At 49.2% G+C, this 18,743-nt stretch overlaps 1 protein-coding gene across 4 annotated transcripts in view; it reads left to right on the top strand.

Annotated features, from left to right (window-relative positions):
- The window catches only part of GDAP2 (ganglioside induced differentiation associated protein 2), a 1,016,820-nt gene that overhangs the window by 930,236 nt on the left and 67,841 nt on the right, over window positions 1-18,743 (top strand). For all 4 annotated transcript variants that reach the window (XM_069635760.1, XM_069635762.1, XM_069635761.1 and 1 more), the window contains exon 14: window positions 14,427-14,570. In XM_069635760.1, coding sequence (XP_069491861.1) covers window positions 14,427-14,570 — 144 coding nt within the window. The remainder of the gene's footprint in view (window positions 1-14,426; window positions 14,571-18,743) is intronic.

The following is an 18,743-nucleotide window of genomic DNA, read 5'->3' on the forward strand; positions in this document are numbered from 1 at the left end:
ACATTCTGGGAAATGAACCGTTCTTGCTCGCCAATCGATCCGAGGATATTGTTTTTCTAACCAAGGTATCCCTGGTAATCTGGAACTGAGGGGCCTTGATCACATCGAACACGATCTTCTCATGGTGTCCATCTTGACTTACTAGCGTCACTTCTTGAGTGGTATGCGTTACTGGTCCGGAGGCTATCTCCGTACCATCCACCGTAGTAATGACGTCCTTTACAGCCTTGGGACAAAGAGTTAGATTCATCCTCAAAACCATTTCCTGATCCACATAATTGCCGATGGCACCGCTGTCGACGTAAGCTTCAATCGCATGTAATCGATCTGGATGATCAGGGCTAATGAGGACCATAGGTATCACGAAATGCGAGGTCACGGAACTGGTTTTAACGCTCGGCAAGAGGACCTCTATTCTTATCGGGCGAGGTCGTTTCCCTGCTCAGAGTTTGTGACCTTGGTAACTGCAGCTCCTACCGCCTTCTTGGCTGGTTTCACCGGACAGTCTCGAAGAAAGTGCCCTGAGTTTCCGCAATAGAGGCATAATTGCAACTGTTTTCTCCTTTCCCGCTCCTTTTGTGTTAGTGGTCCTTTCAGGCCCCCTATTTGCATGGGTTCCCCGGAGTCTACTCCTTTGGAAGGAGTTGGTGGTTTGGAAAATACTCGAGCATCAAACTTGGAACGATCGGCTTTCCTGTTCTGCAGTCTGTGATCTATTTGAACGACTAAGTCTATATAATCCGAACAGTCTTGTGGGGGATTCACTACTTGGGCTAAAACGTCTTTGAGCTCTCCACGTAGACCTCTATAAAACAGCGTAATCCTTTTGTCCTCAGGCCATTGAGTTTCCACTATTAGTCTGTTGAAAGATGCAATATAAGCCAAAAGGTCTTGATTACCCTGTCGCAACGAAAGAAGCTCATTGTCCAAGGCCTGCCCCTGTGAATGTCTTGCGAACAGTTTTTCCATACTAAGCTGAAAGGCTTGAAAATCATGGAGAACCGGATCATCTTGATTAACTAGAGGGATCGACCAGTCTGCCGCATTGCCACTAAGGTACGAAAGCACAAATGCTACTTTAGCTTGATCAGTTGGAAAGGCTGCTGGCCGGCATAAAAAATGCAACCGGCACTGATTGATAAATACTGCAAACCTCTTTGGGTCACCAGAAAATCGTTCGGGCGGAGCCAGAGGTACATGTAGGTTGATCTGCACTGGATTCATAGGGGATGTTGAAGGAAGATTTGCCCCTAATGCGGGTAACGGGGTCTGTCCGGCTTGTGACTGTAGCAATTGTCTAGCAAGATCGTCTGTTCGCTCCTTGGAAATAATTAGTTCCCTTCTTAGAGCATTCGTTTCCTGACAAGCTGCATGCACTTCTGCCCTTAGTTCCCCAAGTAACCGGGCTAGGTGGTCGGTATCCGAGGTTTCCATAGCGCCTGGGCGAGAGTTTTGCGGTAGGCTTTGCGTTCTGTAACGCTCACCTGATTCTCGCAGAGGCGCCAGTCTTGACTGGGCGACTACCGTATCTTCAAAAGTGATGTGCACCACCCGGTTGGCTCTTTGGGATGGACCTCTGTGCACTGTATGCCTGACTCGAAGAGTAAGATGTCTTAGGTAAGTGAACGCTGAGCTCTCCATCTGCCTCGGGGCAGGGTGCTGTAACCAGTTTCTTCACTGGATAGGTAGCGCAGGCCTCTTGACTTCAGAGGACTGCTGTCCGTCGTTTACTTCACGAACGGTGAGTTCCGAATATTTCAAATGTCTTTAAAAGTCATTTGTAATGCTGTCTCTTATTTTGCAGGGTTCCGGCGATGGCGGTTGACTGACTGAAGTGAGTTGAGGATGGACCCGTATGCGGAATAGAAGCGCCTGGAAGCGCGCAAGTAAGCGCTTGTTGCTTGCTTCACGATGCGCATTAACTGTCCTTTTATTTTGCAGGTACCAGTTCGGAGCTGCTGAAGGATGCCGGAATGCCCACTGAGTTCGCCGTGGATGGAGTAATGGCACGTGAGTATTGAACGTTATCCAATGTCTTTAAACGCACCTTCTTTTGTCTTACAGATGCGGATGCGGCGCTGAAGGCCTCCGGAGCGTGCGAAGAGTAGGTAAGCCGTTGTCTTTCAGATGCAGGAATGCTGCGCCAGGCGTTGATGACAGCCGATGGACCAGGTAAGAGATGCGCTGTCACTGAAGACCGTAGTGCTAACCTGTTCTTTCTTGTCTTTATAGATGTTGCTGAAGACTGGATTCAGGATGGTAAGCCTTTTTCCTTTAGGCCCAGGATCAGATGCAGAAGACACGATGAGCGTTCTGCTGCAGAGGATGCAGAATAACGCAAAGCAAGATTCATCAATCGGGTGTGGTTTAAATAGCCTTCTGTAGTGCTTAGGTGTCTCCTTCCACAGCCACGCCTAGGTAAGAAAAGAGTTCCTGCTTTCCAGAAGAGTTCCAGTGTTCTGAACCTAGGGAGTGGCTCCTGCCCCACCCAACAGGAAAAGTAGTCCCAAACAGAAGAGGATCAGGGGCTCAACTGGCAGGTAAGTAAGCAGCATGGTCTGCTGCAGGTAAGTCCACCCAAGCATTATGAGCCCGGCGCTTGCAGGGCTGGGACTCGGCATATTTATGAGACTGGCGCCAGGACAGGGTACAAAAGGTCCCAATTGGGACTGGCTGCCACTCGGAACCTGGGTTATGGGTCTGCTTCCAAGGGAGTTGAGTAAGTCCTGGCCTTTTGGAAGCAGAGATCATTTGTATTTGTATTTATTTATTTATATTGCGCACCTTGCCCAGAGGCTTGCGGGCGCATGTTTAGGAGGAAGTTACAAGTTACAGAAAGGAGGTTACAGGTTACAGCAGGGGTGATACAGTATACTGTTACAGGTGATATTAACATAGATATTAACAGCAAAGTAGCAGCACCCGGTTACAGGAGAAAGGGTACAAGCTGTGAGCAATTGCAAGTAGCAAGAAAGTATACGTTAGATCCGTTTAGATTACAGTAGAATCGCCAGGCAGGCGAACCTAAACGCGTTAGGCAGATGTAAGAGCCGGAGTGACAAAGTGCAGACGCCGTGCAGAAACAAACACTAGCCGCTGCAGGATGCAGTGGTGGAAAGTGAGATATCTTGTTCACGTAGCCAAAGTTTAGCTTTGGCTTTAAATTCGAGGCAGTGCGGGATGTTCCTTAGGGCATTAGGAAGTGAGTTCCAGAGCTTGGCAGCAAGGACAGGAAAACTCGACCCTCCCGCCGAGCGTAGTTTGAATCTGGGGATGTCCAGTGTGTGGATCTGGGCGGATCTCAATGGTCTAATGGCTGTGTGTTGCGAGAAGCGTGATACTAAGTAAGCAGGAGCTGCATTGTTCTGAGCCTTGTGTGTGAGCACAAGTGATTTGAGTGATATGCGATGGGAAATAGGTAACCATTGAATGTTGCGTCTAAAATTGGAGATGTGGGTTCGTCTAGGAATGTTGAGTGCTGCCCTTATGGCGTTGTTTTGCGTGACCTGGAGTTTGTCCAGATTTCTTTGGCTGGTCCCAAGGTAGAGGGCGTTACAATAGTCTATTTTGGACAGGATGAGGGTTCTCGCGAGGGTCAGGCAGTTGTCCGGAGTCAGGAATGGTCTGCAGGCTGTGATCAATTTGCAGGTGTAAGAGGAAGCAGAGACAACTGCATTAGTTTGTCGAACGAGGGACAGTGTGGAATCTAGGTAGATTCCTAGAGTTTTGGTGACATTGGCCACTTTAATGTCATTTCCGTCAATAGTGAAGGATTTATAGTTGGAGTCGAGTTTCGAAAGTTTAGTTTGGGAGCCCAGAATAATTAACTCTGTTTTTTCGTCGTTAAGGCAGAGCCCGTGATTAGCCATCCAGGCCTGGATGACGGTGTAGACTGTATTGAGAGATTTTGAATCGGTTACAAAATCACCCGTGATAGGGATGAGTATCTGGGTGTCATCCGCGTAATTAGTGTAAGAGACACCCAGATAATCAAGGATATCAAAGAGTGGTTTTGTGAACACATTGTAGAGTGTGGGAGATACACAAGATCCTTGAGGGACTCCACAAGGGACGTGGGATGGGTCAGCCGCTGATAGTGGAGAGAAAACCCTCATGGTTCTGTTAGTAAGGAACGAACTGATCCAAGAAGTGGCTGTGTCTGAGAAATGGGCAGCAGTTTTGAGATGGTGACATAGGATTTGGTGGTCGACCAAATCAAAGGCTGCTGAGAGATCAAGGAGGAGTAGGAGCGCCATTTTGCCATTGTCTTTCAGAGCCTCGATTTGGGTTTTTAGGTCTAGTAATGCTGTCTCAGTGCCATGCCTGGGACGGAAGCCAGATTGTCTCAAACCTAGTAGATTGTTGCGTTCGAGATACTCCTGGATTTGGAGATAGGCTGCGCGGTCGAGGATTTTAAGAAGGTAGGGCACGGTGGTGATGGGCCTGTAGTTTGAAGGGTTGCTAGGGTCCAGATTGGCTTTTTTAATTAAAGCTATGACCCAAGCGTCCTTGAGGTTGTCGGGCACGGTACTTGATTCAAAGGAGGCATTTATGAGGGAGGTAATAAATGGGGCGAGCTTAGGAGCGGCTTCCTTAATGATGACGGCGGGGCAAGCATCACCTTGGCAGTTGGAGGGTTTGAGTTTAGATATAATGTTTTCTACTTCCTTGACAGAGAGGGGAGAGAAACTGAATGGTTTAAGGTCTTGTTTAGACGCTTGGATATTGTAGTTCGAGGTGGCGCTGGTTGAGCCCGCGAGGTGGTTTTTTTTTGCATTGATTTTAGTTTGGAGAGTGGAGATTTTGTCTAGTAGAGCTTTTTGGATATTTGAGCACCAAACAGTGTCTGGGGTGCACTTATCGAGAGGAGCGATAGGGGACTCAAGTTCCTTAAGTATCTTAAAGAGTTCCTTGGTGTTAGAGCGGGCTTGAGTGATTCTTTTGTTGTATGCTTCCTTTTTTGCCGAGAGGATAGCTTCTTTATAGGCAAGGGTGGCAGACGTGAGGTTATTTTTGTTGGCTAGGGACGGGACACTTTTCCATAAGACATCGGCTTTTCTTTTTTCTTTGCGTAGGTCACGTAGCTGCGGTGTGAACCAGGAGTTCAAATGGGACCGCGGTTTTTGTTTACGCAATTTGATGGGGGCGATAGTGTTGAGGGCTTTTGTCATGACACGATTATAAGTGTCTACTAACACTGAGGGGTCAGAGCACGACTCAGACGCCGCGTTCAACAAAGGGAGGATGAGTGGTAAAAGTTTCTCAGTGGTAATGTCTTTTTTATTCCGTGTGAGCGTGGATGGGGCGAGGTTTAGCGAGTCCTCGAGAGGGCTGGTGTTCATGGAGAAGGAGATTAAATGGTGGTCGGACCAAGCGCAGGGGGATACAGAAATATCATTGAGGGCGCAGTTCAGGTCTGCAACCCAGTCAAGAATACGGCCTTTAGTGTGGGTGGGCTCCGTGATATGTTGTGTGAAGCCGAAATCAGACAGGACATTTGCTAAATCGGTGGCTTTAGTGTCATTCTTATCCAGGTAACCCAGGTTGAAGTCGCCCATGATCATAATTTGGGAGTTAGGCTTAGCACAAGATGCTAGGAGAGAGGAAATGTCCATGACAGTACCCCCCCTCAAGGCCCCTCCCAAACCGGGCTTCCCCGGGGGTTTTGGCTGTTCAGGAAATGTTTGATGAAATCTTTTGATTAGACGAGGAGCGTGGACATATTCTGCAGGTTCCCAGGATCTTTCTAGAGGGCCGTAGCCTTTCCAGTCAATTAGGTAAAATAGCTTAGATTTGGAGATCTTGGAGTCCAGGATGCTTTTGACTTCAAACTCGAGTTCTCCATCAACTGGAAGCAGAGATCATGACAACGTGTTTGTGGAGGACAAACCCCTTCAATGCCTATACTGCCTTCACCTGGACCACAAAGAAGGAGATTGTGAGATCTGCCTTGGCTTCTCCAAGAGAAAGATGAAGGATCGACACAGTAGACAGGCGGCGTGACTAAGCGCAAAGGCCTCTGTCCCGTGCCACAAGTAGGGGCATGCCTCACCTAGGACTGGCCAGTCTGAACAGCAGGCTTCTAAGCATTTGAGGGCACCCCATCTGTTGGGGCCCAAGACAAGGCCAAGCACTGCGAGTCTGCTTCCATCGGGGTTGCCACGCAAGCGGATCCCTCGCTGGGCAGGGCGCAATCAACGTCACCATCTGCCTCCATCGCAAGCCACCGGTCGAGCTCCTCCTTAAAAAGGAAGTCGTCCAACCCGGCTAAGCTACCGGAGCAGCCCGAGAAGCCTAGGGTGGAGGAAAAAATGGCCGACCTGCCCAAGAAGGCTCAGGCAGCGCAGGAGAAATCTTCGTCGACGATTGAGCTGGTGACCGCCGCTCTCTCGAAGGCCAAGGGGGCTGACCATCTAAAGGTAGCTCCTACTACGCCCAGGGTGGTACTATCCCCGAGGTCCTGCGGCCTCAGCCAGGATGGTGGCAAGGTCTGCCGACACACCGGAGAAGAGGATGCTGTCACTGAGCCTGGCTCCAACCCCTCAGGGTGCAAAAAAGGGGTGGCAATGAGGTCTCAGACCAGCCACAGGCTGTGCCTCAAGACATGGATGTTTTGTCCTCGGACGAGGAGGACCAGGAGTCCCTGCTCACGGTCCATGAGGATGCGGAGGATGACGGCACATGTCCTAGTGTGCCAACCAAGACTGCTCAGCTGAGAGATGTATCCCTGGACATCCTTTCGACTCTACACACAGTGTCAGAAATCCAGAAGAGGATGCCACAGGTAGACCCTGTGGTTCCGGGTCAGCCTCTGGCTAAAAAGAGGAAGCGCCACCTGACAACCCCGCATCAACCGCCACACCCGCGCCCAGTGCTCTCACACTGCCCTCCCCCAGATGGACACAGGGATGGGCACAGCCACGACGATGACATCATCAAGGCAGGCGGATCGGCGCAACCGAGGGCATCCCCACCGGATGAGGTGGAGTAGTTTCATGCCATGATCACCAAAGCCTCCAAACGTTTCCAGCTGTTGACCGAGGAGACCAAGGAGGAGGGCTATGTATACCAGAGACGCAAGGCCAACAGGAAGACCATCATGGCAGTGTCCCTCCTGGATGACGTGTGGGAGGAAGGCCTAGCTCTTCTGAAGAATCCTTGCATGGCCAAGCGGGATAGGCTGGAGAAAAAGTATTGGGCGCCAGAGTCTGACCCCAAGTGTCTACAGTCGCAACCGTCACCGGACTCGGTGGTGTCGGCGGCTGCGAGGTAAAAGTAGTCTAACCCCTCGTTGTCGTCATCTGTCCCTCCGGACAGCGAGGGGGAAGAAGTTGGACTCCATGGTGAGGATGGCCATTTACTCTGGCGTCGACTGTCAAGGCAGCCAACGCATTGGCGATCCTGGCCAGGTATGACACGGAACTGTGGTACAAGCTGGGCCCCATTCTGGACTTCCTACCAGACGACAAGAAGGCGGAGGTGATCGCACGGTGCCAGTAACAGGAAGTGGCTTTGGACCATGCCATCAAAGTGGCCCTGGACATCGCTGACGCAGGTTTCCGGCAGATGGGGAATGGCATCTGCCTCAGTTGGCGAGGCTGGCTGAAGGCCACTAATTTCCGGCAGGAGGTCCAGTCGAAGGTACTAGACATGCCCTTCAGGGATAACCTCTTTGGGAAGGCCGTCAACGAGTCCTTACAGGCCATCAAGATGGACATAGAGGGCCTGGGCACTCCAACAACACTGCTCTTCTTTTCACGCCTCTGGAGGAAAGGCGGGCAGATCTAAGAAGGGTTTCTCCTCGTCATATCATCAGCCGTCGCGGTCCATGACCAAGGAGGCCGTTCCAAAGCTTGGTGGAGTTGATCAGTGCCATCATCGCTCGCAAGGTAGAACGCAGGTGCTGAAGCAGGACTTAACCGGCCAGAACATCTGGCCCACACCCATGCAACCTGTTTGCAGGCTGGCTGACAGGATTCGTCAGCGAGCGGGAGAAGATCTCCACTGACAGATATGTGCTGGATGCTCTCGCCCACTGACATACCCTGGAGTTTCAATACAAGTGTCCGCAGATACCTCCGGTGGCCTGGCAGGAGCATCACATCCCTCAACTCCTGCAAAAGGTACGGGCCATGCTAAGAAAAGGGGCGATAGAGCTAGTTCCAAGACGACTCCGGGGCTTCAGAGTCTACTCCAGATACTTCTTAGTCAGAAAGAAGACCGGGGGCTGAAGGCCCGTTCTAGACCTGTGGCGTCTTAACAAGTACCTCAAGTCCCAAATATTCAGGATGGTTGCATTGCAGCACGTGCTCGGCCAACTGGAGGAATGAGACGTCTTGACATTGCTGGACCTGGAGGACGCCTACTTCCACTTCCCCATTCACAGGGAGCACTGAAAGTTCCTACGCTTCATGGTACATGGAAGGCACTACCAGTTGAAGTCCCTCCCTTTTTGGCCTAAAATTGTCTCCCAGGGTGTTCACAAAGTGCCTGGGACCAGTGGCTGGACGTCTACGAAGGATACACGTGTATGCCTTCCCTCAAGAACTGGCTCATCTGGGCCAATTCATGAGAGGTAGCTGTCGAACACACAGAGACGACCGTCCAGCTGCTGACGGAGCTCCGGTTCTCCATCAATTATCCAAAGTCTTGCTTGAAACCTCGGAGAACGCGCTGTTCCTAGGAGCCAGGCTCAACGTGTTCTCCTGCCTAGCGTCGCCCTCGGAGGAGAGGGTAGCGGCCATGCTGGGGAAAGTGCAAAGGCTGTCACTGAAGACCGACATGGTGCGGACCATCAAGTCGCTGCCCGGAATGTCAGCGTCTTGCATCTACCTTTATCCGGCTCTGCAGGTTACAGATGCAACCTCTTCAGGAGTTGCTGGACGCACGCTGGATACAAATGTCCGGAAGCTTCGCAGACGAGATTCCTCTCTAGACAGGGAATTCCGTCTGGCGACAAGGTGGTGGGGCGTACACCAACATTGCCCGGGTCACAGGTTTTCGAAACCTTCCATACCAGGAAACGGTCACCATGGATGCTTCCCTGGAGGGCTGGGGAGCCCACACCGAACGTCTGCATGCCAGAGGCCTGTGGCTGCCAGAGAAAGATCTCCACATCAATATCCTGGAGCTACGGGCAGTGTTCTGGGCCCTCAAGTCATTCCTTTCGTCTCTGAAGGGCAAGGTGGTGAGTATCTTCACGGACAACACCAACACAATGTTCTACATCAGGAAGCAGGGGGGCACTCGATCCCCAGCGCTCTCCAAAGAGGTGCAGAACTTGTGGCACTGGGCCGTCGAACAAGAGATGTTCCTCTTCCCCTTTTCACCTGGTGGGAGTCAAGAACACTATTGCAGACTCCCTCAGCAGGGAGTTGCGCTCCTACCATGAATGGGAACTTCGGCAGGAACATGTGGACTGCATCTTCATCAAGTGGGGCAGGCCCGAGATCGATCTCTTCGCGACAGCGGCAAATTCCAAATCCCAGAAATTTGCCAGCAGGTTCCACAAGCCGGGGAGCATGGGGGGGACACGTTCCCCATGGGAAGGCCTGTTTGCGTATTCCCTCCGTTGCCTCTCCTGCTGCGAGTCACCAATTAACTCAAACAGTGCCGGTGCAGGATAATACTCATCGCCCCGGCATGGCCGTGTCAGATTTTGTACCCGGCCCTTCTCAGCCTATCGGCTTTGCCTCCGGTCAAGCTGCCGGTGGTCACGGATCTGCTCACCAAAGAAGGAGGCGCAATCGTGCATCACGACCCAGGATTGCTAAGCCTGAGGGCTTGGCTCCTGCAGCCCTATAGTTTGGAGGATACGAGTTGCCAGCGGACTGCAGGGAAGTCCTTGCCAAGGCCAGAGCGTCATCGACTCTTAAGTGCTACGGTCACAAGTGGAAGCGCTTCGCTACGTGGTGCCAGTCGCAAGTGGTCACCCCTCTCAGGGTCACAGCCCCACAGATTCTTCCATACTGTTCTGCTCTTTCCCTCCGGTGAAGGCCCCTGTCACGGCGTGGGAACTCAACGTGGTGCTGACGAGGCTCATGGGAGCCCCCTTCAAGCCTATGCACCAGGTACCGCTCAAATTACTTTTGTGGAAAATGCCTTTCCTTGTGGCCATAACCTCTGCCAGGAGGGAGGCTGAAATCCAGGCCCTCTCCTGCAGCCAGCCATCTCTGACTTGCCACAAATCAAGGGTGGTGCTGCAGATGCACCCCTCCTTTAAGCGGAATGTTCTGTCGGAATTCCACCCTTTGGTGTTACCTATGTTTTTTCCAAAGCCTGCATCTCCGGCTGAAAGCACTTGCTGGATGTTGCTCGTGCTAAAGTTCTACGTGGCACGCACAAAGTTTTCGGAAGACATCTCAAATGTTTGTGAACTTTGGTCCTTGAACCATGGGAAGGCCTTGTCCAAGGCTTCCATCTCAAGGTGGCTCTCCGGCTGCATCACACACTGTCATCAGTTGGCGAACCGACCGCTCCCCGGCTGTCTGAGAGCCCACATAACCAGAGCAATCGCTGCAACGACAGCATTCCTCTCTGGTGTGCCTCTGCTGGACATCTCTAGGGCTGCTACGTGGACGTCCACGCACAACTTTACGAGATTCTACTGCATGGGCAGGGATTCCAGCGGGGGAAGGAGTCCAGAGTCGGCCAAGCAGTGCTACGCAACCTGTTCATTTGAGGTGAGCCTGTTCCGGGGTTAAGAGTAATTGCTTCTGTTGAGCCTTGCCACCTCCTGTGGTTGTGTAATGTTGTACTGCTATGTATTCTTCATTCATGAACATGTGAATCGATGCCAGACCCCATGCTGGAGAAGGAACAAATTACTTAATTGTAACTGTTGTTCTCCAGCATGGGTCTGGAATTGATTCACATGCGAACCCTCCCTCCTACCCCTCTGCGGCTCTTCTTGGTCATGTTGCTACTTTACATGCTTACCAAATCTGAAGATGTCTGTCCGAGGAGGGGCTTAGGTAGAGGGCGGTCATTGGCTGGGGGCATTATGACCCAGAGTGCTGTGATTGGAGATTGGTTTAAAGGAGAAATACAGTTTGTAAATTAAAGTGAAACTATTTTTTCTTTTTACGAGGATTCCCGGCCTGACGGGGAATATTCATGAGCATGTGAATACATGCCAGATCCATGCTGGAGAACAATAGTTAAAGGTAAGGAACTTGTTCCTTGTGAGCCCTCGGACTGCCCTCTGTCCCTCTCGTCTTGTTTCAACCCTCCACCCTAATCGAGTCTTCCTTGGCCCCAGGTTATTAGAATGTTGACCCTCTGCTGTCTATGTTCTGCCTTGCTCTTATGGTGCACCCTTTTAGGCTACTTGTCCTCCCATTCCACACTAATCCTACTTCTTTGACCTGCTGCTCCCCCCTCCTCTGCCCTGCTGCTCCCCCCACCTCTGCCCTGCTGCTCCCCCCTCCTCTGCCCTGCTGCTCCCCCCTCCTCTGCCCTGCTGCTTCCCCTCCTCCTCCCCCCTCTTCTGCCCTGCTGTTCCCCCCCCTCCTCTGCCCTGCTGCTCCCCCCTCCTCCAACTACTCATTTCACTTTATAGCATCCACTTCACAATCACTTCTTAAACTAACCACCCTTGCCCCACAAACACACAGCAGTACTACTTCCGCCCTCTAGCCAATACCTCTCCTGCTCCACAGTTCACTGTGCCTTCCTTCCTCCTGCTGGTCTCTTGGTTGGTTGTCTTCCAGCTCCACTACTGACAGCACCCCAATAACCCACACATCATCCTTACTGTTCCTCCCTAATATCTTCCCTCCTGTCTGTAGATTGGTCTTTCCCTTGGTCATCTGGCCTATGCTTTCCCTCTGAGGGCAGGCATGTGTGCTGGAAAGTCATAATTAGGGGGCAAATCCCCACCCACTTTCCTCGTTCGTGCTCTCTACAGAGTGGCCATACCGTTTTAGGATGTTAAGTGTACCAGTCCCTATTAGTGGGTGTGGGATTAGCTATCCCCATTGTAATCAGTAAGGGGGAGGGAGGGTTGATGCTGCTCCCCTTTTAGTCTCTGGTGGTCTAGTGGGGTTTAATGTCAAGCAGGTTTGCGGATGACTCCTAGCAGCGCCACGATGCGTGTTCCCAGGCTGCGCATACAAGCGGCTGCACTCGGTGTCTCTAGCGGTATGCTGCTGGATCAGAGTCTGCATCTCTGCAGGGGCGTTGTCACCCACTGCAGGGTTTCTGCTCCGCTGGCTTTCTGGGTCTCATGTCATGCACACTGAGCATGGATCCCAGGTTCTGGCTTTCTTGCTTGGATTTTGCTGCTTGCCTCCTGGGCACAAATTGTAGTCTCTGAAAAAGAGGTGAGACTGCTGGTCAAGGCAAAGCTGGAGAAGACAGTGTATTGCACGATAACATACTCTGTTATCGGGGGGAGCAAGAATTGGGGCACTGTAATCTACCACCGTTCTCACAGTGAGGACTGGCCTGGGACCTCTCTATATATCTCCATCCCCTTGCTGAGATTGATATTCATCCCATCTTGGCAAGGTCACATCTGTTAAAACATCAGCATTACCGTACGATATATATTTTTGAAAGTGTTTGTCTTTTTGTCCACTATAGAAATGAAGGGGGAGAACTATGTAGAGTGCTCCAAAGGAGTCAAACTGGTACATTTTCACAAGGAATCTAGTGGTGTGGTTTGAAGTTGATAAAGTGGTGCCCTGGTGGAGAAAATCCAAAAACAAATGTTTATTTTGCTTAATTTAAATTTCCTGAGGTGGGAGCCCTGCGACAAATGAAACAAACATTAGTCCAAGTAATCCGGGCGGGGATGGCCTCAGGGTCTTTCAGCTATTTAAGTTGAAAGGGGCTTTGGGGTGGGGGGGACACCCAGCATCTGCCCCACTGTTGGCACTCGGCAGCCTTATCACACAACAATCTTCGCCTTTCATTCAAGACTTTAAATCGTGCACTTGGCAGCACGCACCTTAGAAGCTGCATTTGTTGTAGCCCGTCAGAGCGTTATCTCGTGCCTCTGTGGTACATTTTTTCTCTACATGAACCCCTTCTGACAAAGAAGACTAATGATAAGATGGCCAGTTAGCAACATTTAGTGTTTCAACTCCCTGCCTGCTGGCTTGTCTCCATTATAATGTATGCAACCAACAGGAGGCTCAGACCTTTTGTTCTCCACTCTAAGCAAGGGGGCCCCCAACTGTTGTGTTGAAATGGGCCCCCAGAACCTCTTCAGCTGTCCCTGAATCCAGGAAAATTAATACAAAGATTTCAGGAAATTAGTCCCATCGGCACACAAAGAAGTAGACATCTCCAGTGACAACAAACCTGTAATTCAAACATCATGCTACCCAAGAGACTGTCTGCTTTTGGAAAGTCCTCTGATGCTTGGTGTAAAGAGGCAGCCAGGGCAGGGCTGCAGAAAGTTGAACAATTACCTCAAAAGCACAAGCAAGCAAACAGGCAGAACTGAGACCACAAGACACTCCAGATCAGAGACAAGTAAGACTACACTGAGCATCAGATGACTGCATCCGCCTGTTGAGAGGCAGCCAGGGCAGCAGTGAAAAAAGCATATGAAACATTTGGTTACTTTGTAGCCAGGCTATACCTGGGTATATCTGCTCGTAATTGTTACAATAGGCACAGTTTGTGTCAGTAAGAACGATTTGAAAATCTTTTAAGAAACCCAAACTCTGCATTTACTGTTTAATTGCAGGTTGAGGATGGAGGGAGAGTACAGCCACCTCCTATTTTCCAATCCATCACCCCTCTACACCCCTCTGAAACCTGCAAACAGGTCCTGTTCATAGTATATGCTATTTTCGCACCAAATACTTCCTTCCTCTTTTCTGTAGGCACAGTGATATTTGTGCAGGCTTCTGGCCCAGTTGTGCTGTAGGGTTGGAGCGGAGGCTCTTTGTTCTTCTGTGATCGTAGCAATAATGTAGCATAGAAAGAGCAGAGGTCCAAATCTAGATTTGATGGGTTACCCTGGGGAATGAGTGGCTAGTGCATACATCTTCTGCAAATAACATACAAACTATAGCTTAATCTATTAATGTGTGGCCATTACATGTTAAATGTCTTCAAGAGGCTTCCTAATGCACCCTCTTACACATGTACACCTAATATCACATGTATGGCAGCAGTTAGCCTGGGGTGTCAAAGGTTGCAGTTGCTTTCATAGATGGCTGCGCATTTTACATCCTCGGCTGGTTGCATTTCAATGTGGAATCATTGCTGTGACACGCTGTGCCACATTAGGACCGTTCACTGGAGCGGAACAGAGTCCTTGTTCTACTTTGTGTAAGCCGATTGCTGCCTTGATTCTGTGTTGGTTGGATTTCCTGATACCCACCACCTGTTGATCTACTCTTGCTTGTTTTGCTGCCAGCTGTTTCATGGGTCTCATCAGTATTCCCCTTTCCTCTTGTATTCTTTAGGTCTCCACATGGTTTTTCACCACCTTTACAGTGTCTGGATTGAAGGACAAGGTCCACCAAGTGGAGAGACTCCAGCAGCTGTTTGCAGCAATATCCCCGGAACAGATCGATTTCCCACCCTTTGTTCTGGAATATGACGCCAGGGTAAGAGAAGGACCTCTGCTTTCTTGAGGGCTTTAATATGCTCCTTCATTGGACATTTACCAGTATTATGGTATTCATAAACCATGTGCACCCCTGTCAGCAGGGCCTTTAAACACAATTCTAAGAAGATCCTTTGCCCAAAATGTTCCAGTCCTACTGCTGAGAATGAGGAGGCCAAATCCACTATTATATGGAATGGAACCCACTATCCATGGTCAATCATTCTAAGCAAAGAGGCCTTCACCAAGGAAATCACAAATAAATATTAATACCAGTTAATGTTCAAATGCAGGTATGTACCGTGACAGTGTGCGTGCCACGAAAGAAGTTATTGGGGCCACTGTAAGTAATGACCCTTGAGGTCAGGGGACCCTACCATCGGCTAATGATGCTGGCCCCCAATCATGGCCATTGCTTTGCTCTGTCCTGTGACTTAGCCCCAAGGCCGTTATCTGTCATTATTTCCCCCGCACCTCGGGGGTTTATTGCATTCAGTCTCCCTAATTAGTTGTTTACAGATATGTAGGCTGTAACTTTTCACAAAGTCCCCCGTGGGCCTGGTTTTGGCTCTTCACTAGCAGCATGTTGATCTGATAATGATCTGTATTTCCAGAAGACTCCATTTGGCCAAATTGCTAAAAGTAACGAGAACAAGGCGAGTCAGTGGTTTCTTCATTCCACCCATATACGGGTTCATGTGCGTAATCAAGTGCCTTGCAATTCAGTTTGTATAGCTTGATAGCTAGTATTTCAGACTGGTCTATTCCTATCATAGTTTTAGTTCCTCTACCGCTGTGGTCTTCAAACTATGGGGCTGGTGGCATGTCCAGGGTGAGTGCCAGATCCCAAGCTGAAGGTTTGAGTGCTGCTGCTGGCTGACAAGACAGAGGCCGTCTGGACCCCATAGAAGAAAATAGTCGACTGCGTTTAGCAGTCCAATTAAGGAAAGTTACAAAACATCTTTATTTTTTTATATAGGCGTGCTTACTTGACACACAAAAAAGGATTTTTTGGGGACTTAACTACCTTGATAACAACTTTGCATTTTGGTGCTTGTAGTTGTCCAGTCAAGATGAACATTAAACGACAGTCGTAACCCATACCCTTTTTGCTCAACATATATCTCTATATAAAGATGCATATATTTATCAGGTAGGTTTGTGTTTTGTATACTTTTAAAATCTATTTATATAAAACAGTGTGTTATTAAAGGCCAAACAATGCTTATTTCTACAAACAGGAGTGTAAAAGATATGTAGTTGTAACAGAATGCCATCTGTGAGGGTAGTAACAGCCTGTTTTGTTTGTTTTGTATTTAATACAATTAATTCAGATTCTGAAGGTGAGCTCTGCTAGACACTCACTGGCATAGATGCTGCATACCATAAACAATAGAGTACCCATGTTAATCTGCCTGGGACAGTCTCATGACAAATGCCAGCAGCTGCCTTGCATTGGCAACAGGGAAGGCCAAAGGTCATGTGTATATTTCTGAAGGCAGTCCTATTGATGCCCAAAGTTCCAGCAGACTGGGGGTAAGGTTGACTTTGCAATCTGTGGTATCCTTCTACCAAAGCAATAACTGAATCTTGCGGGGCATGGTGCAGGTTAATATCTAAAGAGTTGTTGGGGAGAAGTTGGACCCCCACCAGGGCTTCTGGGGGTCCGAGCTATGGGAAGACCCCAACACCTCCCATTTTGCCCAAAGAAATGCAGCAGAGTCCCAAGCAGGCAGCAACATGTTGCAAACTGTGTTTATTTCTGGGCAGCAAAAAAAACACAGAGAGCTTCGTGCACAGCGAAAATTCAGGCACCGTCTCCCTGGGGCTGGCTTGCAAGCCAGCATTGTAACACACTGCAGGCTGACCTCACAGAATTGGACCAGCTCCCAGAAACCTATCTCATCCTGCTATTGGCTGCTAAGTGATAGGGTACCCATGTAGCCCTTATAGGAAGCCTGACCATTGGACATTAGGACTTTTGCATCAGTGGGTTGGTTTAGCTGCGCCACCCCCATTACCTAATTCTAAAATTGTTGCAGTATGAATTTGTTCCCATCAGTTTTAGCTGAAACAGGCTTTTCGCCCCTGGGCTCTCAGGGTTCATTGGCCAGACCTGAGCCATTCTGGTTACAATTATGTTTCAAATGATGTGTGGGTCTTGTGAAAATGTCTTTAGAAAGGAATCTTATCTTACTGTAAGACCTTGGCTGCTGCTGGATTTGCGAGGCGCATTGCTGAAGTCAGCACAAATCCCCACTGCGGCTGGTGTTCAGTGAGACAAATGCACTTGGCTGTAACTTTCCTGAAACATGGCTTTACACTGTGCAATTAGATCAGGTTAATTCATATAGGCATCTGCAAGCCTTTAAAAAGGGATTCTTGTGTTTTGTAGATTCTGGTATTGCTACATGTAGGTTGCAATGTTGGTGAAGTGGGTGTCTTTCAGCATATTTGTCACCCATGGGTGCGCTGGGGCCTGGTTCAAATGATAAGTGCGCTCCTTGTTCTTCCTGCTGTTCTTCTATATATGCGCTTGGGGTGAGGGGGCATGGGTTTGGTCTCGATTTTTCCCTCTTCAGTCCCCCCTCTGGTCGATTTTGTCGACCACACCACCAAGCAACATTCACCTCCTTCCGGTCTGCATATCTTTGTCAATTCTTTGAAGTGTCCATAATTGTTCACATTATTGTCAATGAACAGTACATGTAGGAGTGTTCTCCTTCTGCGTTCCACTACATTCACTTCTCTTCGTACTTCCTCGGATCACAGGGAGTGTCCACCTTTATTACTGCTGGAACCATGTCGCACACCGCTCTCTTCTCCCTTAGTCCGGCTCTTCCTTTCACCATATCTTTTATTTGCATTCCTATTTCTTCTTCTGTTGATCTCTCGCATCTTGCAATGTATCTTGATCTTGCACAATGAAGCTGCGCTCGGTACTAGTGCTTCTGTTATCACCTTCAATCGACCAGCCAGTCATGATGGCATCCATTACTATGGAAATGCTAGCCAGTTCTTGTCTTTCTCTGTTCACATGTGTATTCTGCTGAACAGTCTTTTGTGTGCTGGTACTTCATCCAATGTTGCTTCTGTCTCTCTCGAGAAGTAGTTCCCCCCCTCTTTTCACTCCTCTGTCTGTTTCTCTTCTTCCGTTGTTTGGGCATTTTGTTCTTTGTGCAGTCACCTCCGCTCCCTTCTGTTGTTTTCCATCTTGGGGAATGTGTCATGCTTCACATCTTCCTTGGGCATCACCAACAAGGGCATGCTGATGTGCACCAACGAACAGTCGCCTCCCCAATTCGCTGGTAGTTTCTCTCGAGCTTTAGATCCATATGCTCAATAGTTGTCCATAAGCAGTGATGTTCCTGCTCTCATCTCCCTACTTGCCTCAACCTTCTTGCTTCCAGCATTTTCGTCCACTTCTTTTCACTGTTGTGCTGGTAATATAAGGCTGGTGCCTTCACAGTATAGGTCCTTCTTCATTCTCCACCCAAGTCATCTTTCGCTCTCTTGTCCCACTCTGTTAGGCACTTATCATATTTTTATTTCTTTATTTTTCTTTCTTCTCTTTTTTTTTTCTTCTTTCTTTTTCTTCAGCTTGCTCACTGGTGCATTTGCTAGCTTCTGCTCTCTCTGGCCACTTGCTACATACAGTTGATCTTCAATGAGCTGCCAGTAGTTGTTCATCATGGGTAGTGTCTTGATGTAATCTTCTTTCATAGGGGATTGCCTCTTTTTACATCAATCTCAATGTTGTTATCTTCCCTTGCAACCTTCTTCACGTTTGGAACACTTTGAGATACATGGGCGTCGTGCTCTGCTGTATTAAATTCTGTTGTAATCAATTCTCTCAAGGCATACGTTAGTAAAGAGCAATCAGAACAGCTCTTCCCAGAGGTGTCCCTACCAATTTTGTACATGTGTGCATGTTGTTTGTTAGTCTGCTATTGTGTGTGATGTGTATTGTTTACTCCCTTTGTGTCTGCACTTACCTCTCCTTACTTTGGCAGCAGCTTTTTCCTCACCCACTGACACCGTAAGTCTTCCTGCTTGAGTTAGGGAATGTTAGTAGGGGATACAGCGGTAATGCTCACTATTACATATAATTTTTAAATGACCACCCCCCATTATTCCGTTCATCATTAACAGTCCCATTGTGAAGATAAGTCCT

The sequence above is a fragment of the Ambystoma mexicanum genome, chromosome 7p, assembly GCF_040938575.1.
Source record: "Ambystoma mexicanum isolate Mex_15411 chromosome 7p, UKY_AmexF1_1, whole genome shotgun sequence".
NCBI classification, from domain to species: Eukaryota; Metazoa; Chordata; class Amphibia; order Caudata; family Ambystomatidae; genus Ambystoma; species Ambystoma mexicanum.